The sequence below is a fragment of the Carlito syrichta genome, unplaced genomic scaffold, assembly GCF_000164805.1.
Source record: "Carlito syrichta isolate Samal-C Ts95f unplaced genomic scaffold, Tarsius_syrichta-2.0.1 Scaffold254407, whole genome shotgun sequence".
In the NCBI taxonomy this organism is placed as follows: Eukaryota; Metazoa; Chordata; class Mammalia; order Primates; family Tarsiidae; genus Carlito; species Carlito syrichta.
The window spans coordinates 113,943-131,446 of NW_007198503.1; the positions used below are offsets into that span (position 1 = coordinate 113,943).

The 17,504-nt window shown below is 44.3% G+C and overlaps 1 protein-coding gene across 1 annotated transcript in view; it reads right to left on the reverse strand.

Annotated features, from left to right (window-relative positions):
• ANKDD1B (ankyrin repeat and death domain containing 1B) overlaps window positions 1–17,504 on the reverse strand; it is a 52,451-nt gene that overhangs the window by 25,426 nt on the left and 9,521 nt on the right. The window contains 5 exon segments of the mRNA XM_021709545.1: window positions 6,649–6,683; window positions 6,686–6,746; window positions 7,449–7,547; window positions 16,465–16,596; window positions 16,678–16,863. Coding sequence (XP_021565220.1) covers window positions 6,649–6,683; window positions 6,686–6,746; window positions 7,449–7,547; window positions 16,465–16,596; window positions 16,678–16,863 — 513 coding nt within the window.

The following is a 17,504-nucleotide window of genomic DNA, read 5'->3' on the forward strand; positions in this document are numbered from 1 at the left end:
CTGAAGTTTTAACATGTAAGAATAAATATACAATTTTGTATAAATAAATTCCAGGGTTTTTTTTGGGGGGGGTCCTCCCTTGTATGATCCTGAAAGAGTTCCTCAACTTTTCTTTTTTCTTTCTTTTTTTTTTTTTTTTTTTGAGTTGGAGTCTCACTCTGTCACCCAGGCTGGAGAACAATGGCACACTAACAGCCACCCCAGCTTTGAGCTGCTGGGCTCTGGCGATCCTTCTGTCTCAGGAGCCAGAACTACAGGTGTGTGCTACCACGCCCAGCTAATTTTTTATTTATTGTGGAGATGAGGTCTCACCAAGTTGCCCGGGCTGGTCTCGAGCCCGTGGGCTCAGGCAATCCACTCGCCTCAGTCTCCCGAAGTGCTGGGATGACAGGCCGAGTCACCAAGCCCAGCCTCAACTTTTCTCAATTCTAACTTTCCGATCTAAAGAAGAAGAAGAAAAGGCTTACTACAGTCTTGAAAGTTTCAGGGGTCTTAGCACCATGACTATACGCAAAAGGGCTCTGTTTGGAGAGAAAGGCGTCATCCTGCCCTCTTCATGCTCCGGCTGACCACTTGAGCTTTTACACAGGCACCTTTTTTTTCTAGCAACTACTCCGTATAAACCAGGCATGCACTGGCTGCTGCAGAGGAAACAAAGTAGAATAAGAGTGCCTCCCTGCAAGAAGGGGCAAATGCTTGCTCCTTTTGCCCCATTTTCAGTTAGTCCTTCCCCACATAAACCGGAAGAACGGTGTTGTGTTTGAGGAGACATTCTTTGGGGAATAGAAAAGGTGAGTCATTAATTCTTACCTGAAACAAAGCATATTATAAATGTTAATTTGACAAAACTTCAGTGAGTGTATCAATGCAGGATCTGTGTCCCCAGACAATGTTCTAAGTCCCCTTCTCTCTGCCTGGGTGAATGTGACCTGCGGCACATACTTTATTTGGAATGTTGATGTCACTTCCTGCTGCCAGTAGCACTTTGCTGCATTTCTAGTGACCACCTCAACAGTCAGAAAGAATGCTGTTTCTCCATTCCACAAAAGGAAAAATAAGTTACAATTAATTTCCCATTGTTATGGAATGAAATTGTTTGACAAACAGCAGACTATCTGTATAATTTCTTTGCATTACTCTTAATGATGGATAGCACTTCCACTAAGCCTATATGATCTCGCACAATTAAATCACACAACAATCCTGTAAGGCTGGGGAGGATGTGATCCTGATTTCACACAAGAAAACTCAAGCACAGCTGAAACGTGGCAGCTCTGGCACGCCAGTCCAGCTGCTTGGCTCCGAAGCCTGAGCGCCCCATCCCTGCGAGGCAGCCTCCTCTCAGACTGCCCACCCAGCCTTGATACTCTCAGCCCCTTGTTAGTGGTTTGTCTGGCAAACCTTTCTCCAACTGAGTGTACTCCCACAAGAAGGAGCAGCCTGTTGAGAAAAATAATCTCAGAAATAAGGAGTTAAAATGAAGTGTTACGCTCACAAAATTAGAAAAACATTTGTACCAAGTACAGCTTTAAAGAAATCAGGAATTCAAATGAAGTGTGAAACACACAAAAGTAGAAGTACATTTGCACCAAGTACAACTTTAATCTTTACAACTGATTTACAACGTTGCATGTCATTTTTAAAAAGTATATTAATTTTAAGAAATAATCTCAGTGCTTCAGTTTTCTGAAACTCAGATAACTACAAGTAGGAGAACGTGAGAGTTTGGCTCAGGCCAAAGCAGAGAAAAAAAGGAGAAACTGGTTCCTCACAACAACTACTTGGATATTTCCCCTTCCTCATGCAGACTCTTTCCTAAAAATATTGTGAGAAAATGCAGAATTCCTTCCGTATCCCGAACTATTTCCCCCTTTGGATAATAATTTTCTCCCTTCTCTGAAATAAATCAACAACTTAGCTGGTTGTGGTGGCGGGTACCTGTAATTCTAGATTAGCAGCTACATTAGGAAAAACTCAGAAGGTTTCACTCATCACTAACTAGGTATGGACAATCCTGTCGGCAGCAACACAAGAGCAGGGAAGCCAAGGCTCCCATCCCACCGAACAGGGACATTGTACCCTGGGCTGCCTTACCTAAGTGCCTGGGGCAGCCACTTGCTTACAAAGGAATTTCTCCCCGTGATCTTTCTTCTCATTTTTCCAGGAAAGTGATGTCAAAACATAAACTGCAGTGGGGAAAATAATTGCAAAAAATGTGAAGGAAGGAATTCACGTCTTTAGTATACCGGGAGCCTAATAAAGGCTCATATCTTTGACCCAACAATCTACCTCTAAGAATATATCCAAAGGAAACAGAAGTTCAGACTAAGGTTTATACAAAAGAGGCTTGTGAGAGCACAACCTATAATAATAATTTTTTAAAAAGCTGAAGCAAGCCAGGCGCAGTAGCGCACGCCTGTAATCCCAACACTTTGGGAGGCTGAGGCAAGAGGATTGCCTGAGCCCAGGGATTCGAGACCAGCCTGGGGAACATGGCAAGACCTCATCTCCACAATAAATTTAAAAAACTAGTCAGGTATAGTAGCGCGCATCTGTAATTCTAGCTACCTGGAAGGCTGGGAGGGAAGGGTCGCCTGAGACCGGGAGGTTGAGGCTGTGGCAGCCATGATTGTGCTACTGTACTCCAGCCTGGGAGACAGAGTGAGACTCCGACTCAAGCAAACCAAAAAACCTGAAGCAAATTAAACCCCCAAGAGCTAAAGAATGGGTAAATGGATTTTGGGTAGCTGCTAAAAATATACTGTAAGTATTTGTACAGGAGCACAAAGGACACTGAAAGGAAAATACATTAGATGTCTATAAGATAATCCTTTGAATGTGGAGAAAATGCAAAACTGCTCTTTCTGTTTATTCTTTTATCTCGGTTTTTCTTCTGAATTTTGTTTTCTATTGGGATACAGGACATGGGATGGAAAATTGTTGCCTTAGGGCATGGCTTGCCCCCCTCCCAGGGAATGTCCATTTTAATCTTCTTGGGGTGGGAACTTTTGTGAAACTTTTCTTCTTGGAGCTGCTCTTGCTGCTAGAGGCCTCTTCCGGTTTACTGAAGACTGGCTCTGCATTGGAAGAAAATTTCCGCCTTTTCTCAGAAACACTTCTGTTCCCTGCCTCTTTGAGATCACTAGCTGTTTCCTCCTTGGGTGAGAATTTCTTCTGCTTGGAAAGACTTGTGCTGCTAGTGGTGTCTTCAAGATCGTTATATCTCAGATTTTAAAAACATATTTCTGACCCATTTTACAATGTATTAATTTAACTATAAATGTATATGTGGCAGGAACATGCTCAAACTTTCTTTACTGATATGCGTTTGCTACCAAGAATGTTTGGAGACCACTGCCCACCTTCAGGCACTCCCTCCAACAGACCCAGCAATAGCCAGTGTCAGAAGCAGAGGCAGCCCGTGACTGGATGAACATTATGAATCGTATCCAAAAGAATATCATTGTGGGGCGCAGTGGCTATGCCTGTAATCCCAGCACTTTGGGAGGCCAAGGCAAGAGGATTGCCTGAGCCCAGGAGTTTGCCCAGGAGCTTGGGCAACTTGGCAAGGCTGCGTCTCTACAATAAATCAACAGCTTGGCTGGTTGGTTGTGGTGGCTTGTATCTGTATTTCTAGCTACCTAGAAGGCTGAAATGGAAGGATTGCCTGAGCCCAGCAGGTTGAGGCTGCGGCAGCTATGATCATGCCACTGTAATCCAACCTGGGTGAGAATGAGACTTCAAAAAAAAAAGAATGTCATCACTGTGTATTTTATTTTGAGCAACGAAACCTATCATAATCTACAATTAAAGTCTGTTGGACTTTATGATTCTCCCCCAATGTGCCCTTAACTCCAAAATAGCTACAAGGTGGATGAAATCCACACACATGCAGACATGCCAGCGGTACTGTTGTAAACAGAACACAGCAAGCACAACTAGGTCCTTAAATCCTGTGACTACATGACTTGATCTCTGCTGTCTTCAGTGTTTGCATTTGTTTTCCTCCAAAATCCATGTCGAAACTTAATCCACAACACAATAAGATTAAGAGGTGGCTTTTAGGCGGTGATTAGGTGATGGGGCTAGCTCAGTCAACCAGGTAGTAGGGATGACATAACTGTCATTATCAGAATAGTTATTGGTGGCTTAGAAGAAAATCTCAGAAACCGGCCAGGCACATTTAATCACTGTGAGTTTAGCATTTGGGGAGACCAAGGCTGGAAAATTGCTTGAGCTCAAGATTTTGAGACCAGCAATATACTGAGTCCTCATCTCTACAAAAAAACAAAATATTAGCCAGGCATAGTGGCACACATTTTTAGTCCCAGCTACTTGGGAGGCTGAGGTGGAAGGATCACCTGAGGTCAGGAGGTAGAGACTGTGGTGAGCCATGATCACACCACCGCCCTCTAGCCTGGGCAACAGAGCAAGATCCTGACTTAAAAAAAAAAAAAAAAAAGGACTTAATAGGAAAGTGACTTAGAAGGATTCAACTCTTTTTTTTAACTTTATATTTTAATATGTATGGTAAAAAATAATCTAAGATAAACATCTAAAAACTCTCAATAGGCAGCACAGAATAAATATTCTGATGGTGTCTTGAAGTAAATGCTTACGATATAGCTTCTTCTAGTATCTCTCTGGAAAGGCACCAAGTTTAGAAGTTATCAAAATATAAAATCTAGGCATCGTGGCACATGCCTGCAATCCCAGCTGCAAAGGAGGCTAAGACGGGAGGATTGCCTGAGCCCAGGAGTTCAAGGCTACATTGAGCTATGACCAAGCCATGACCAAGCTTTCCAGCCTGAGCTACAGAGCGAGACTCTGTCTCAATCAATCAGTCAGTCAACCAATACTATAACATCCAAGAGGACTCTACTCATCTAAAAAGCCAGCCAAAAAAAGGCATTGACACAAAGATTAAGAAGTGACCAACCAGGGCAAATACCCCACAAATCCACCTCCACAGCCACAGCCCCTCCACCAAGCCCAGATTCTGCGTCTGGCTCCTGTCACTCTCCGCTGGATTTCCCCCTTCTTGGATGCCTCCATCCAAACCCTGCCAAGTCCCAAGTGCCCACCTCCCCTCTGCTCCTCCCTTGTATTTCCTGTCAGCAGCCCCTGCCAGAGAGCTGGGATCAGGACGTCCGCCCTCTCCCTGGGCACTGGTCGTAACCCTGTGGACTCCACCTCCTTCTACCACTGGCTCCTGCTGGGTGCCCATGAGGGCCTCGGGGAAGGTCTTCCGTAGCTCCTGCTTCCCCATTTCGGCCATCGTCTGCCTGGGCCTCCCCACTTTCCGGCTCTCCCGGCACCAATGCACCCTCCAAACGGCTGTGGCAGTTACCTGCCCACACCTCAGAGGGATCTATTTATCTTCACTGCTTAAAACCCATCTAGGTGTCTGCTGGCAACACGTCGAAGCCAGCCCATCCTGGTAAGCATAGCCTTTCGTTATCCGTCTGCCTTGACCCACTCCACTGCTGCGTTCCCAGCCACCCTGAACTTGTCAGTCCCAGGACGCACCACACTCCTTCATGCCCCAGGGTCTTTACATGGGCCATTACCTCCGTGTGAAATACTGCACACCTGTGCCCTCCTCAAACCCCTCCTGCCAATGTCCCTTCAAAATGTCAAGACACAGCTGGGTGTGGTGGCACACCTGTAATCCCAGCACTTTGGGAGGCCGAGGCAGAAGAATCACTTGAGCTCAGAGCTCAGGAATTTGAGTCCAGCCTGGGCAATAGCGAGAACTTGTCTCTATAAAAACTACAAAAATTAGCCGGGCATGGTGGAGCATGCCTGTATTCCCAACTGCTGAGGAGGCTGAGGCAGAAGGTTCACCTGGGCCCAGTAGGCTGAGGCTATAGTGGTCAGGATTATGCCACTGCACTCTAGCCTGGGTGACAAAAAAAGAAAAAGAAAAAAAGCCAAGACCTAGATCACCTCCTCTGTGAAAAGTGTCATTTCTGTAATAGATTCTCCTCTGTGTTCTCATGAGGTACTATATAGACACCTACTATTGCATGTTGCTGGATATATTGTTTTTTGCATTCCATTCTTGCCCTGCCGGCTTCTAGAATAAGAATACATGCTTCAGCCGGGCTCGGTGGCTCAGCCTGTAATCCTGTGCTTTGGGAGGCTGAGGTGAGTGGATTGCCTGAGCCCGCGGGTTCGAGACCCGCCTGGGCAACTTGGTGAGACCTCATCTCTACAATAAATCAAAAAACTAGCCGGGCGTGGTAGCGCGCGCCTGTGGTTCCAGCTACTCGGAAGGCGGAGGCGGAAGGATCGCCGGAGCCCAGCAGGTCGAGGCTGCGGTGGCCAGGAGCGGCCACTGCACTCCAGTCTGGGTGACAGAGTGAGAGTCCAACTCAAAAAAAGAAAAGAAAATACATGCTTCATCCAGCAGAGAATACATATTCATATTAAGCAAATGTTTTTGACTGAATGGGTGGGCAAAGGAATACATGAACAAATGAAATGCTGTGGGACACTTTGAAGACAAAAGTAGGAGTCTGTGAGCACCCCGTTTTGCGTGCTGTGGCACTAGCAACTCTGTTTTCCTCCCATCCTCTTCTTGAAAGCCATTCCTCTGGCCCCGCCCCACCTAAGCCCCACGCCCTCCTGTACTGAGTACTGAACCTCACTCATCTTGTTTATTTCTTGCCACTGAGTCACAGCACTTGCACGGCAGGACTGTGACCGTGCTTTGCAGTGAGATGCAAGGCAGTGTTTCCCTCCTGCGACAGAGACACATGCGGGGTAGAATCTCCATACCGGGGAATGTTCCCATGGCAGTAAGGGCTGCCATGGGGCTTCTGGAAGCTTTCGTTTTGGCTGTGAACCATATTATCTGCAGTTTCAAGTGAAATTTATACATTTTAAAGTTTTTTTAAAAAATGACATAGTTGTTTGAACCAGGAGGAAAAAAAATCCATGATCTTTGTTCTAACTTTGTTATACCAATTTGCTAGCAAAAGTGGGACAAGAAAAGAAATTCCATTTAGTCCACGTGAGGGTAAACCAGTGAAAAACTTCTGAGAGGTAATTTTAGCAATATCCTATACCAAAAGATTTTAATCCCTTGACCCATCATTCCGCATCTAGGAATTTCTCCTAAGAAAACCCGTCAAAGATGTACATATTAGAGATGGATGTCCACTTGGGAATTTCTCTCCCCATTCCTGTGGGGAGTGAACAGTGGAAAATCCACGTGGCCTACTGACGTTGCAAACGTGTATGGAGCAAAAACTGCCAGTCTAGACAATCCACAGCAAAAGTGGGTGGATTTGCCCGGATCTTCCACAATTCTCTCCAACTATCATAACAGTTTTAATAACTCTCCTGCTGACCAAAATGACCAAAATGCCTTCTCCAAATCTGCACACCAATAGATACTCCTTTTCTCTTGTTCTAAGCACAGAAGTGAAAGTCCAACTCACCTTGTCCTTTTCTGAAGTATGCAGGTTAAGGAAAATAAGTTTTTCTATCATTTCAATGTGGCCCCTCTCAGCTGCCAAAAGAAATGGTTTTCTTCCTTTCTGACAATCAATCACAAACCTCCAGCATTTATTACAACCCTCAGTGAACAAACAAGACACTTGATAAGCAACAGTCTGAGGATGATGAAGGATCCAAGATATCCTTCAGATCATAGCATCCAAGACCCTTCTTGAGGGAGGGAGATGACAGCATCTCTGACCCCAAACAAGATCCAGTTCTGGACTTTCACCCAAAATTATGGGGAGCTCCGGGTCCGTGTGCAATCCGTGTCATGAAGGCAGAGAAATAGTGTTCAGAAAAGGCCTTCCCAAGCATCAAGGAAGGTGCAACATTGTAGTCAGATGGCAAGATGCCTTTGGGATGCAGCAGCTATATGAACTTTCTGCATTTGTTCAGTAGTTCCTTCCCTCGTTGTTTCCTGAGAAGCTGCCATGTGCCCTCCCTATGTCCTGCTCCTGCACATCACGCTAAAACTTGCCTTACTAATGGAAAGGTTTGAAGCAGAAATTCTCCAAGGCTCCATGTTCACGTGACTCATTCAGACAGGGCATTTTATCAACTGCTTCTTTTTAGGCCTTCCTTCCTTCCTCATATATTTATCTCCAACATGCACGAAGAATCAGTAGGAAAACTCAACAAACATGTCTATGCGAAACGGAATGGAGAAATGAGGCATTATCAAAAGAACATGGATGAAGAAAAGTGTTTAGGTTTGATTTGTTTTGAAGGGAAGGTCAAATACAGAATTTTCTGATGAGGGAATTTCTCCAACCTTTCATGTTGCCGGTGGAGACTGTATTTGTGATAGCCCAAATGTCATCAAGAGAAGTGAAGGACCTGTCTTCATCGGTTTTGTGCTGCCATAACAAAGAGGCTGCGTGATTGATAAAGAGGTGTATTTAGCTCACAGTTCTGCAGGCTGAAAAGTTCAAGGGCATGGCACTGACTTCTGGGCTTTTGCACTGTGTCACAGCACAGGGAGGTTTTATAGCAACCCACTCTTGCAGGAACTAATCCATTCTATTTCTGTGAGAACTAACACATTCTTACCAAAATGAGAACTCGCTACCAAGAAGTACACCAAGACATTCATGAGAGATTCACCTCCATGACACAAACACCTCTCACTAGGCCTCACCGCCCAACACATCCACATTAGGGACCACATTTCAACATGAGTTTTGGTGGGGGAAAATGGTAGCAGATCTATGGAACATTTCAGATTCTAACTTGAGGTAATTAAAAGGAGGAAACAGATGTTGCAGTGGAAAAAATGGTAGCAGACATATTTTCTGGTCATGTGCCAAGCCAGGCCAACCAAAGTCAACCATGAATTTTTTTCTGGCACATTCTATTTTTATTCTAGAATTACCAGCTAAGCTGTCAGTAGCCCTCCCTGTCACCTGATAAGGAGACCCAGCCTAAGAATAAATCCAGCACAGGGAAAGCAGAGTTGACATATAGAAAATGATAAGCCAGGAATAGTGGCTCACACCAATAATCCTAGCACTTTGGGAGGCTGAGGTGAGAGGACTGCCTGAGCCCAGGGGTTCGAGACCAGCCTGGGCAACATGGTGAGACCTCATCTTTACATACATAAAAAAGTTAACCGGGCATGGTGGCACATACCTGCAGTTCCAGCTACTTAGAAGACTGAAGTGGAAGGATTGCCTGAACCCAGCAGGGTGCAGCCACTGCACTCCAGCCTGGGCAACAGAGTAAGACTCTGACTCAAAAGAAAAAAAGAAAAGAAAAGAAAGAAAGAAAATGATAAAGAGCCCTGCTGACATCATCTGAGCTCCTGAATTCAGACATACCTGAAGCCATTCGTGCCTGTATTTTTTTTTTCTTTTTCTTTCTTTCTTTCTTTTTTTTTTTCTGAGACAAGGTCTCACTCTGTCACCCAGGCTGGAGTGCAGTGGTGCTATCACAGCTCACAGCAGTCTCGACCTCCTGGGCTCAGGCAATTCTTCTACCTCAGCCTCCTGAGTAACTGGCACTACAGGTGCACACCACCACACCCAGAAAATATTTTAATTTTGTTATAGAGTTGCCTAGGCTGGTCTCGGACTCCTGGGCTTAAGAGATTCTCTTCCCTTGGCCCCCCAAGAGCTGGGATTAGAAAGGTGAGCCACCACGCCCAACAGATGGCTGGATTTTTAACTGAAAGAACTAACATGTTCCTTTCTTTCCTTAAAATGGTTTGGGTTGGGTTTCTGTCACCTTTGGCTAGAGGGCTTTCTTAAAGCAACTATTCTGTGTCACAGAATTATGAAAGTGACTTCAATACCCACCAGGGAGTTCTTTTAGGTTTAACTTCATATATCAGGCTCATAGAATTATTACAGGCGACGTTTGGCATCGATCTTGGAAGATGCGGGGCACAAACAGCATAAACCATAGCTTGTCAGTGTCCATCGTCCCTCTTATGCCACAGTCCACAAAGCTGTCCAGGAGCTGCTCCCACCCCCCGCACAATGGTTGGGTAGGGAATCACCCTGGCTTAGAAGGTTCAGGTCCCACCGGAACAAATATCTCTTGCAACAACAACTAGGGCACAGCTTTCCAGGACCCTGCAAGAGACACGCCCAGTCGCAAGAGTCACTGCACTTAGAAGCCCACAGCCTGGCTTCTCCTCTGGTATTTACAGGTCAGCTGTAGCTCCCCCCAGTCCAGATGCCATTTCCAGTGGGGGGTCATTCTATCGGAGGCGATGCTGCTTAGTAACACAGCTAGGAATCTATCTTCATTTAGTTAACAAGGACCCAAAGCCAGAAAGCTGACCAAAGTTTTAATTCTCATGCCGCAGGAAAAGGAGTTTTGCCAGCTCTTGATCCACAGAGAATATAAATAATATATGAAGGTGCTGTGCCTTAGAGTGGACATTTGTTGCTTTTGCCTTTGTGTTGACCTTCCTTCTAATAACAGCACAATAACAGCACAATTCCCCCTTCACACACACACACACACACACACACACACACACACACCACTGAGTGCTATTCCTGCCAGGCCTCAGTCACCGGCCTTCCACCATGCAAAGTGATCACATGACCCTGCTGGTCAATGTGATTGTTCAAGATTGGGCATATAATTCAGGTAGGACCAGAGTTGCTCCTGAGATTTATATGCAAACCTCTGATGAGACGGAATTTCTTTTTTTTTTATGGATTGAAATCTATAAGGATACAAACTTGATCTGAACAGTACACCTATGAATAATGCCAACACACAGACAACTAAGAACTGGAGAAAGAAAAAGAGTTGGATCCAGACATGCCTGAAGCCAGAAAGATTTACCTCCAAATTTTTTAGTTAGAAGTTAATACCCCTGAATTTTACCCCACATCTTTAAAAGAAAAAATAATTTCAAAAAAGAAGTTAATAAATTGCCTTTATTGCTTAATCTAGGTTTTTGTCACTTGAACAGAAATAACTGTAACTAATACATACTTATCAGCTTTGGGACAAATACTACTAGAAGTATCAGAATCTGTTCAATTTTAAAATTGTCTCTTTCTTTTACTCTTGGTTGCTACAAACTCTTCCATTTCTTCATAGCTAAACAGAGCAAAAGATAGCCTCATCTGCTAGGAAACGGGAGGTTCTGAGAAAAGACTACAGTTATCACAGATAAAACAGCTTTTTTTTCCAAGAAAACAGCTGTTACTTTAAACTTTGGATGCCCTTTTAAAAAACGTTATCATCAAGAAAAAATATAAAAGTCAAATAACAAAAAATAAGAACATTTAAAGTAATCTAAGTCTTATGAAGCTATCAAAAGGTCGCATAAGAGTAAAATGAGATATCAATCTTTTCTCCCATTGATTATGTTATCAGGCAAAATAACACTAGGGGTTTCAAAGATACATGTGGGTTTTAAAAAATATGGTTTCTTACCATATCTTATTTTATTTATTTAGTTTTTAGATGGAGAACATAGTTTATTTAGAAAGTGGACTGGAGAGAGAGAGAGAGAAGAGGGGGTGCACCTCCTCCAGATTGGGGAGGGGGTCAGGCAGGGCTTAAAGAAAAGCATGGCCTGGCCATTATTTTATTTTTTTAAACCACCAACCCTTTCTAATCTTGTTCAAGTATCGCCCCAGTGCAGTCTCATAGGACCTCCCTCATTTGGAAGGCAGGAAAATTTTCCAGCCAGGAGGACAGTACAGCCTGTTGTCAGAGTTTCAGGCCTTGCTGCTTGAATTACAATGACCCCCTGGCTCCGGATTCTGAGTCTTTTTCCTAATTGGCTAAAGCAAAGAGGGTCTGGGATTCCTGTTCCTTTATTAATTTGATGTATATTTAACCTGGTATGTTTTAACTCAATGCATTTAAATTTTTTTGCATGTGAGCAAGTCTGAGGAATTGCAATTGTTTATTAAAAATTTTTTTAATTTTAAGTTTACTGCCAGGGTTCTCATATTTGACATTATCAAATTCATCAAAAATTTTGTAAACAGCCTTTAAACAGGCACCCAAAGTCCAACCTAACCATCTTTCACCCCCAGAGTCCCTGAGATGTTGCCCTGAGGAGAGGTGCTGGGTAGGACTCCTGTGCATGCCGGCGCCCATGGCCTGTCCCTCACCCTGAAATCGGGCATCTAAGGCAGGGAAACTCTTTGAATAACGAGAGGTTTCAGAGGGAAAAAAATATGTGCCATGAGGTAAGAAAAAGAGCAGAGTGGTAAGTACCAAGGTGTGGCACCACCCCGTTGAGAGACAGTAGGCTTGTTTTTCCTTTACAGACTGGAGCCAACAAGCAGCTAAACGTTGCCTAAGGCTAATAAGAAAACAGCTGTCTTCTCAAATCCCCTTATTCTCAAATTCCCACCTCTCCCCCCATAAAGAAGTTTCTCTGCATTTTGACTTCCAGAGACATCCTATCCAAAACTCCTTTAAGCCAACGGAAGTCTCCCTAACATTCTACCACCAAACTCTTATAGATATTCCCCAAAACATATATGAATGGCTTGTGAGGACTTCCTTTCTATTTCCCTCCCTCCCCTAACATGTTAGTCTGAGTATTTACTTTTGATCACTAGATGGGAATTTACACAGGCAGCTTCCAAATATCTAGACTATTTCACCGTTAACTTCTGGTGCCCTAATCTCTCTCCCCTGGAGAGACTGAAACTGTCCCTGGAAACTTTATAAAATTAATCAGGAAAGAAAGGAGAGGGAGAAATGAAAATAAACCAAGCTTGTAGCACACTCAGCATTAATCACGAGGTCAGCTGCTCTCTGACTTGCTTCCTGCTTGGTGTTTGGTGCCTATTGCCTCAGAATCACGCAGACCCTGTTAGAAGATCATAGTTCCACTTAACTGCTCTGTGGACAACAACTTGAATGTTATAAAACATTAAGATTTCCCTTTGAGATATTCCTTCAGGTCCTGAACACCGATGAAACTACTGATGTCAGCTGGTCCAAGGACCCCACTAATTCTAGCTGACCTAAAGGACCTCACAAAAAGCTGACTCACCCAAGAATACGGTTTCCACATCCTGATGATTTCATCCCACTTACCCTGACCAGTCAATGGCCCCAGTGTTCCAACCCCTCACCTTCCACAATTCCCTTGAAAACTCCAGCCCAGAACTCCTCAGGGGGATTAATTAATTAATCAGGGAAGAAAGGAGAGGGAGAAAATAAACCAAACTTGCAGCACACTCAGCATTATTCATGAGGTCAACTGCTCTCTGGATGGATGAATTTGAGGATCTCCCTCCATCCCTTTGCTCCAAGCCCTGTCGTCACCAAACTCTCTGCTGCAAACCCTACTGTCTCAGTTACCGCACAGTGGACATATGAAACTGTTGGTCCTATAAAAAGGCCTCCGTGAGCTCTAGAGCTTTGGAGCTGGGAGAAACCTCAAAAGATTTCCTGTGTCCTTCACCTCTCCTACCCCCACTCAAATTCTCCTGGGACCAGAGAAACCTGTTTTGCTTTAAGTGCCTCCTCCCAGGAGAGCTTTCCCTGTTAGCTTCTGGAGTTCCCTCCAGGCCAACGAGAAGGATTTTACCTGCCCTGGTGGGTAAACAGGCTCTCGATTACTTTTTGATGATAAGAAACTAAGCAAGCGAAATGCCGTAGTCTTTTCCATCAGGTGTATTCCTTGAACTCCACAAAACCTTTAAGCAAAAAGATGGGAAACCCAACGCTGAATTAATACACCCTGAGCTCCTGATCTCAAATCCAACTGGCTATTTTTTCCCCATTTTTAAAAATTATGGCAAAGTACTCATAACATAAAATTATCATCTTGATCACCATTAAGTATTTAGTTCAGTGGTATGAAGAACATTCATATGGTTGTGTAATCATCACTGCCATCCATCTCCGTAACCCCTTGCATCTTGCAAAACGGTAATTCTGCATTCATTAGACCAATAGCTCCCCATCTCCTCACTTCCCCTTCCCTCCAGCCCCTGGCAACCACCATTCCAACTAGATTTGCCTACAAACTTGAGCCCACTCACAGATCTTAGGGGAAAAAAGTAGATTTTGTTTGTCTACGGATCAATCCAGTTTTCTTACAGGACTAAAATTAGACTCAGAGTCTTCTTACCCTAGATGACCCAGTGAAGTCATTATTTGCTCCTTCCTGTTATGTTCTGAACTCATCTTAGTTTAAGAGCTCTCACCTGAACATGTAGTGCTATGTAGTCTGTTGCCAGAGGTCCTCAGCCTTTTCCCCAACAGAGAGAGGAGGAGGAAGGGGGTCCAAGACGAACCCAGAATCAGCTGAAAAGATGTATCAGACAGGAAGGCTGCTAGCCAGCAGAAGCTCAAGAAGTGGAGACGTCTCCTCATAAATCTGCTTTGGTCTTTGAAGCCCATCAGCCTGCCTGATCCTTCCCACACTGTGGTTTACCAAGAAAACAATCAGAGCCCAGTGAGGGGGGAGCAACCATGTGTCTCCTGCCTCACAGGCCCTCAACAAATATCTGCTGAACTGAACTGAATGGAATTCGTCTGTGGGCCACATTCCTACTTAGCACGTATAAAACTGGAAAGATGCAACTTCCTTACCCTGATACTACGTGGTATTTGACTACGAAGGTCAGTTTAAGGAAATCAGATGTACATTTTATCCTATCACAATTGTTACAATAATTACCGTTTAGGGAGCACTTATGTGCCTAACTCTTTGCTAAGTGCATTATAGTCATTTCCTCATTTAAGCATCTCAACAGTGGCTGCTCCAGCACCGTACACAGGAATGGCTTAGGGGTGGTGTCTGACAGACGGCAGGTATGGAATGGCTCATTGGGAAGTTCTTGTGCGTGGGAACTTTTACATGAGACTGAGGAAATATCAAGTGCCCATATCAAAGAATGGAGGTTTGCTGATTTTAAAAAAATAATCATATGGCAAATAAGATCTCCCCTATTATCCCTTATTGCTATCATGAAGTAGATTTTATTATTTCCATTGTACAGATGGAGAAACTAAGGTTTTCAGCACTTGGTGCACTTGCTTAAAGTCACATCGCTAATATATAGTGGCACTGTCTAGACCACAGCCCAAGTCTGTCTGCCTCTAAGCTGTAAGTGTACAGTTGTTGAGTCATATGTAAAGGAAGTAGAAGCTTATAGGTCTAATCTGAATCGTTTTCTGCTGCTCTTATTGTTTTATATAGTTTGGACATTTGTTCCCTCCAGATCTCATGTTGAGATGTGATTCCCCAGTGCTGGAGGTGGGGCCTGGTAGGAGGAGTTTGGGTCATAGAGGTGAATCCTTCATGACCAGTTCACGAACATACCCGCTCCCTTTTACCTGCTGCCTTGAGTGGAAGCAGTCGGAGGCCCTCACCAGAAGCAGATGCCAGCACCATGCTTCCTGCACCGCCTGCAGAACCATGAGCCAAACAAGCCTCTTTTCTTCATAAATTACCCAGCCTCAAGCATGCTTTTATAGAAACACAAAATGGACTAATACATTGCTTTTAAGATTGAGGTTAGGAAAAAAAAATTTTTTAAGAGGTAAAATAATAAAGTGAATATTACTGATCAGCTTCTAGAGAAACTTTCGTGGAAAATTGTGTTCTAGTGACATGAAGGAAAGTATGTCTCCACGAAATATATTCTACTGCTGAGAAAGCAAAATGCCAACTGCACGAAGGCTAGAACTCAATGAAAAAAGCATAGAGGGAGATATTCCAGGGAAAGACAGCCCCTGACACACAGGCAATGTCCACTGTCAACTGAGTATAGCATGGATGGAGCCAGCCAGACCAGCCTTCAAATTCTGGTTCTGTCCCCATTTAGTTTTGAGACTTTTATCAGGTACTTAGCTTCTCTGAGCCTCAACTTCCTCACCTCTAACTATGAGCAAAATATTTTCTACCTTATAGGATTATTGTGAGGATTGATGAGAGCATTCATTCATTCGGCAATGATTTTGTTGCTTATCTGAAGGTGCTAGTGCAATACCTCTTATTGAAACAGTGTATATTAATAGCTTTCCTCTGTATCTGGCACACTAATAAACACTCATTAAGTAGTAGCTGGCATTATAAGTATCTCCTTATGAAAATCAAAGGAATATAGACAAATACAGAAAGACTGAATGATATTCCATGGCTCATTACAGTATAGCTTTGGGTCAAATACATTCCAAAAAGGCCAAGTGCAACAGAATAAAATTAAGGCCCACATTTTGAATACTAAAGGGGTGCAGGCTGTCCACAGCCCGGCCAGGATGAGGATTGGTAAGGGAGGAGGGACTGTGTCTGCCTCCTCAGCACGTCCTGTCATCCCCTCATGTGGTGGCCAGGACAAGGCCAACCCCCCCTCCCCCTGCCACTTTCTTCCCACTCCCTGCGGTCTGCCATGGTGTTGGAGGAGCTGGCCACAGGGTCTGTGCTGGCCATGTTGGCAACTCAACAGGCACAGGAAGACAGCAGAACTGGTGGGGTATATGCAAGCCTGACAGCCACAGTCAACACACCTTGTCAGGCTGGTTCAGGTCCCTCAGGCGCAGATCCTGAATGAGGTATTCCGCAATGGGCACGTGACTGCTCTGCGTGACAAAGTGGAGGGCACTCATTCCATCCCGAAGAGAGCCAGGGTGGAGGAGACACTCACACAGTGACCTCAGAGCCTCCACTCACCCGCGACGGGGAGGTGGGAGCTCACGTTCAGGCCTGACCCACGAGCCGACCTGACTCTCAGCTCTCGGATCCGCTCCAGCTCTAACCAGCATGAGCATGATCTTGAGGCCTCCAGACCAGGCCGCAAGATGAATTCCAGTCAAGCCGTGCCTCCCCAGGAGGAGAGAAGAAGAGCATCTGTCACGTGGATGCGCCATTGCACACCATCTCACCCACAAAAGCCAAGCAAATATTACCTTGCCAAAAATTAAGAAATAAGGGGTTCGGTATACAGCAAAGGTGATATTTCAACTCTGTGGGGGGAAGGGTATATTTAATGAGTGTTGCAGGCACAAGTGGTTCTCTATCTAAAAGAAAATAAAATGAAGTGCTGTATCATACCACACTCACAAAAGACACACAAACAATAAATAGAACAAGATGCTGACTGAAACATGCAGAGTTACAAGAGAAAAGATAGATAATAAACAAAGTCAAACAAATAATTTTTAAACATATTTTTTGATAAAGAAAAATAGTGATTCTCTAATATATGAAGCCCTTTTATAAATCAACAAGAAAAAGACATGTAAACTGACAGGAAAATGGACAAAGAAAGGAAATAGAAATCATTATTATGTAAACCATCTGGAACCCTCTGTTCAAACTGAAAATACAGGCTGGGCACAGTGGCTCACACCTGTCATCCCAGCCCTTTGGGGGGCAGAGGCAGGAGGACTGCGTGAGTCCAAGAGTTCAAGATCAACCTGGGCAACATAGCGAGACCCTGTCTCTACAAAAGCAAAAGGTAAAAAACTAACGGGGCACGTGGTGCATGCCCGCAGTCCCAGCTACGCAGAAAGCTGAGGCAAAAGGGTCGCCTGAGCCCGGAGGTTAA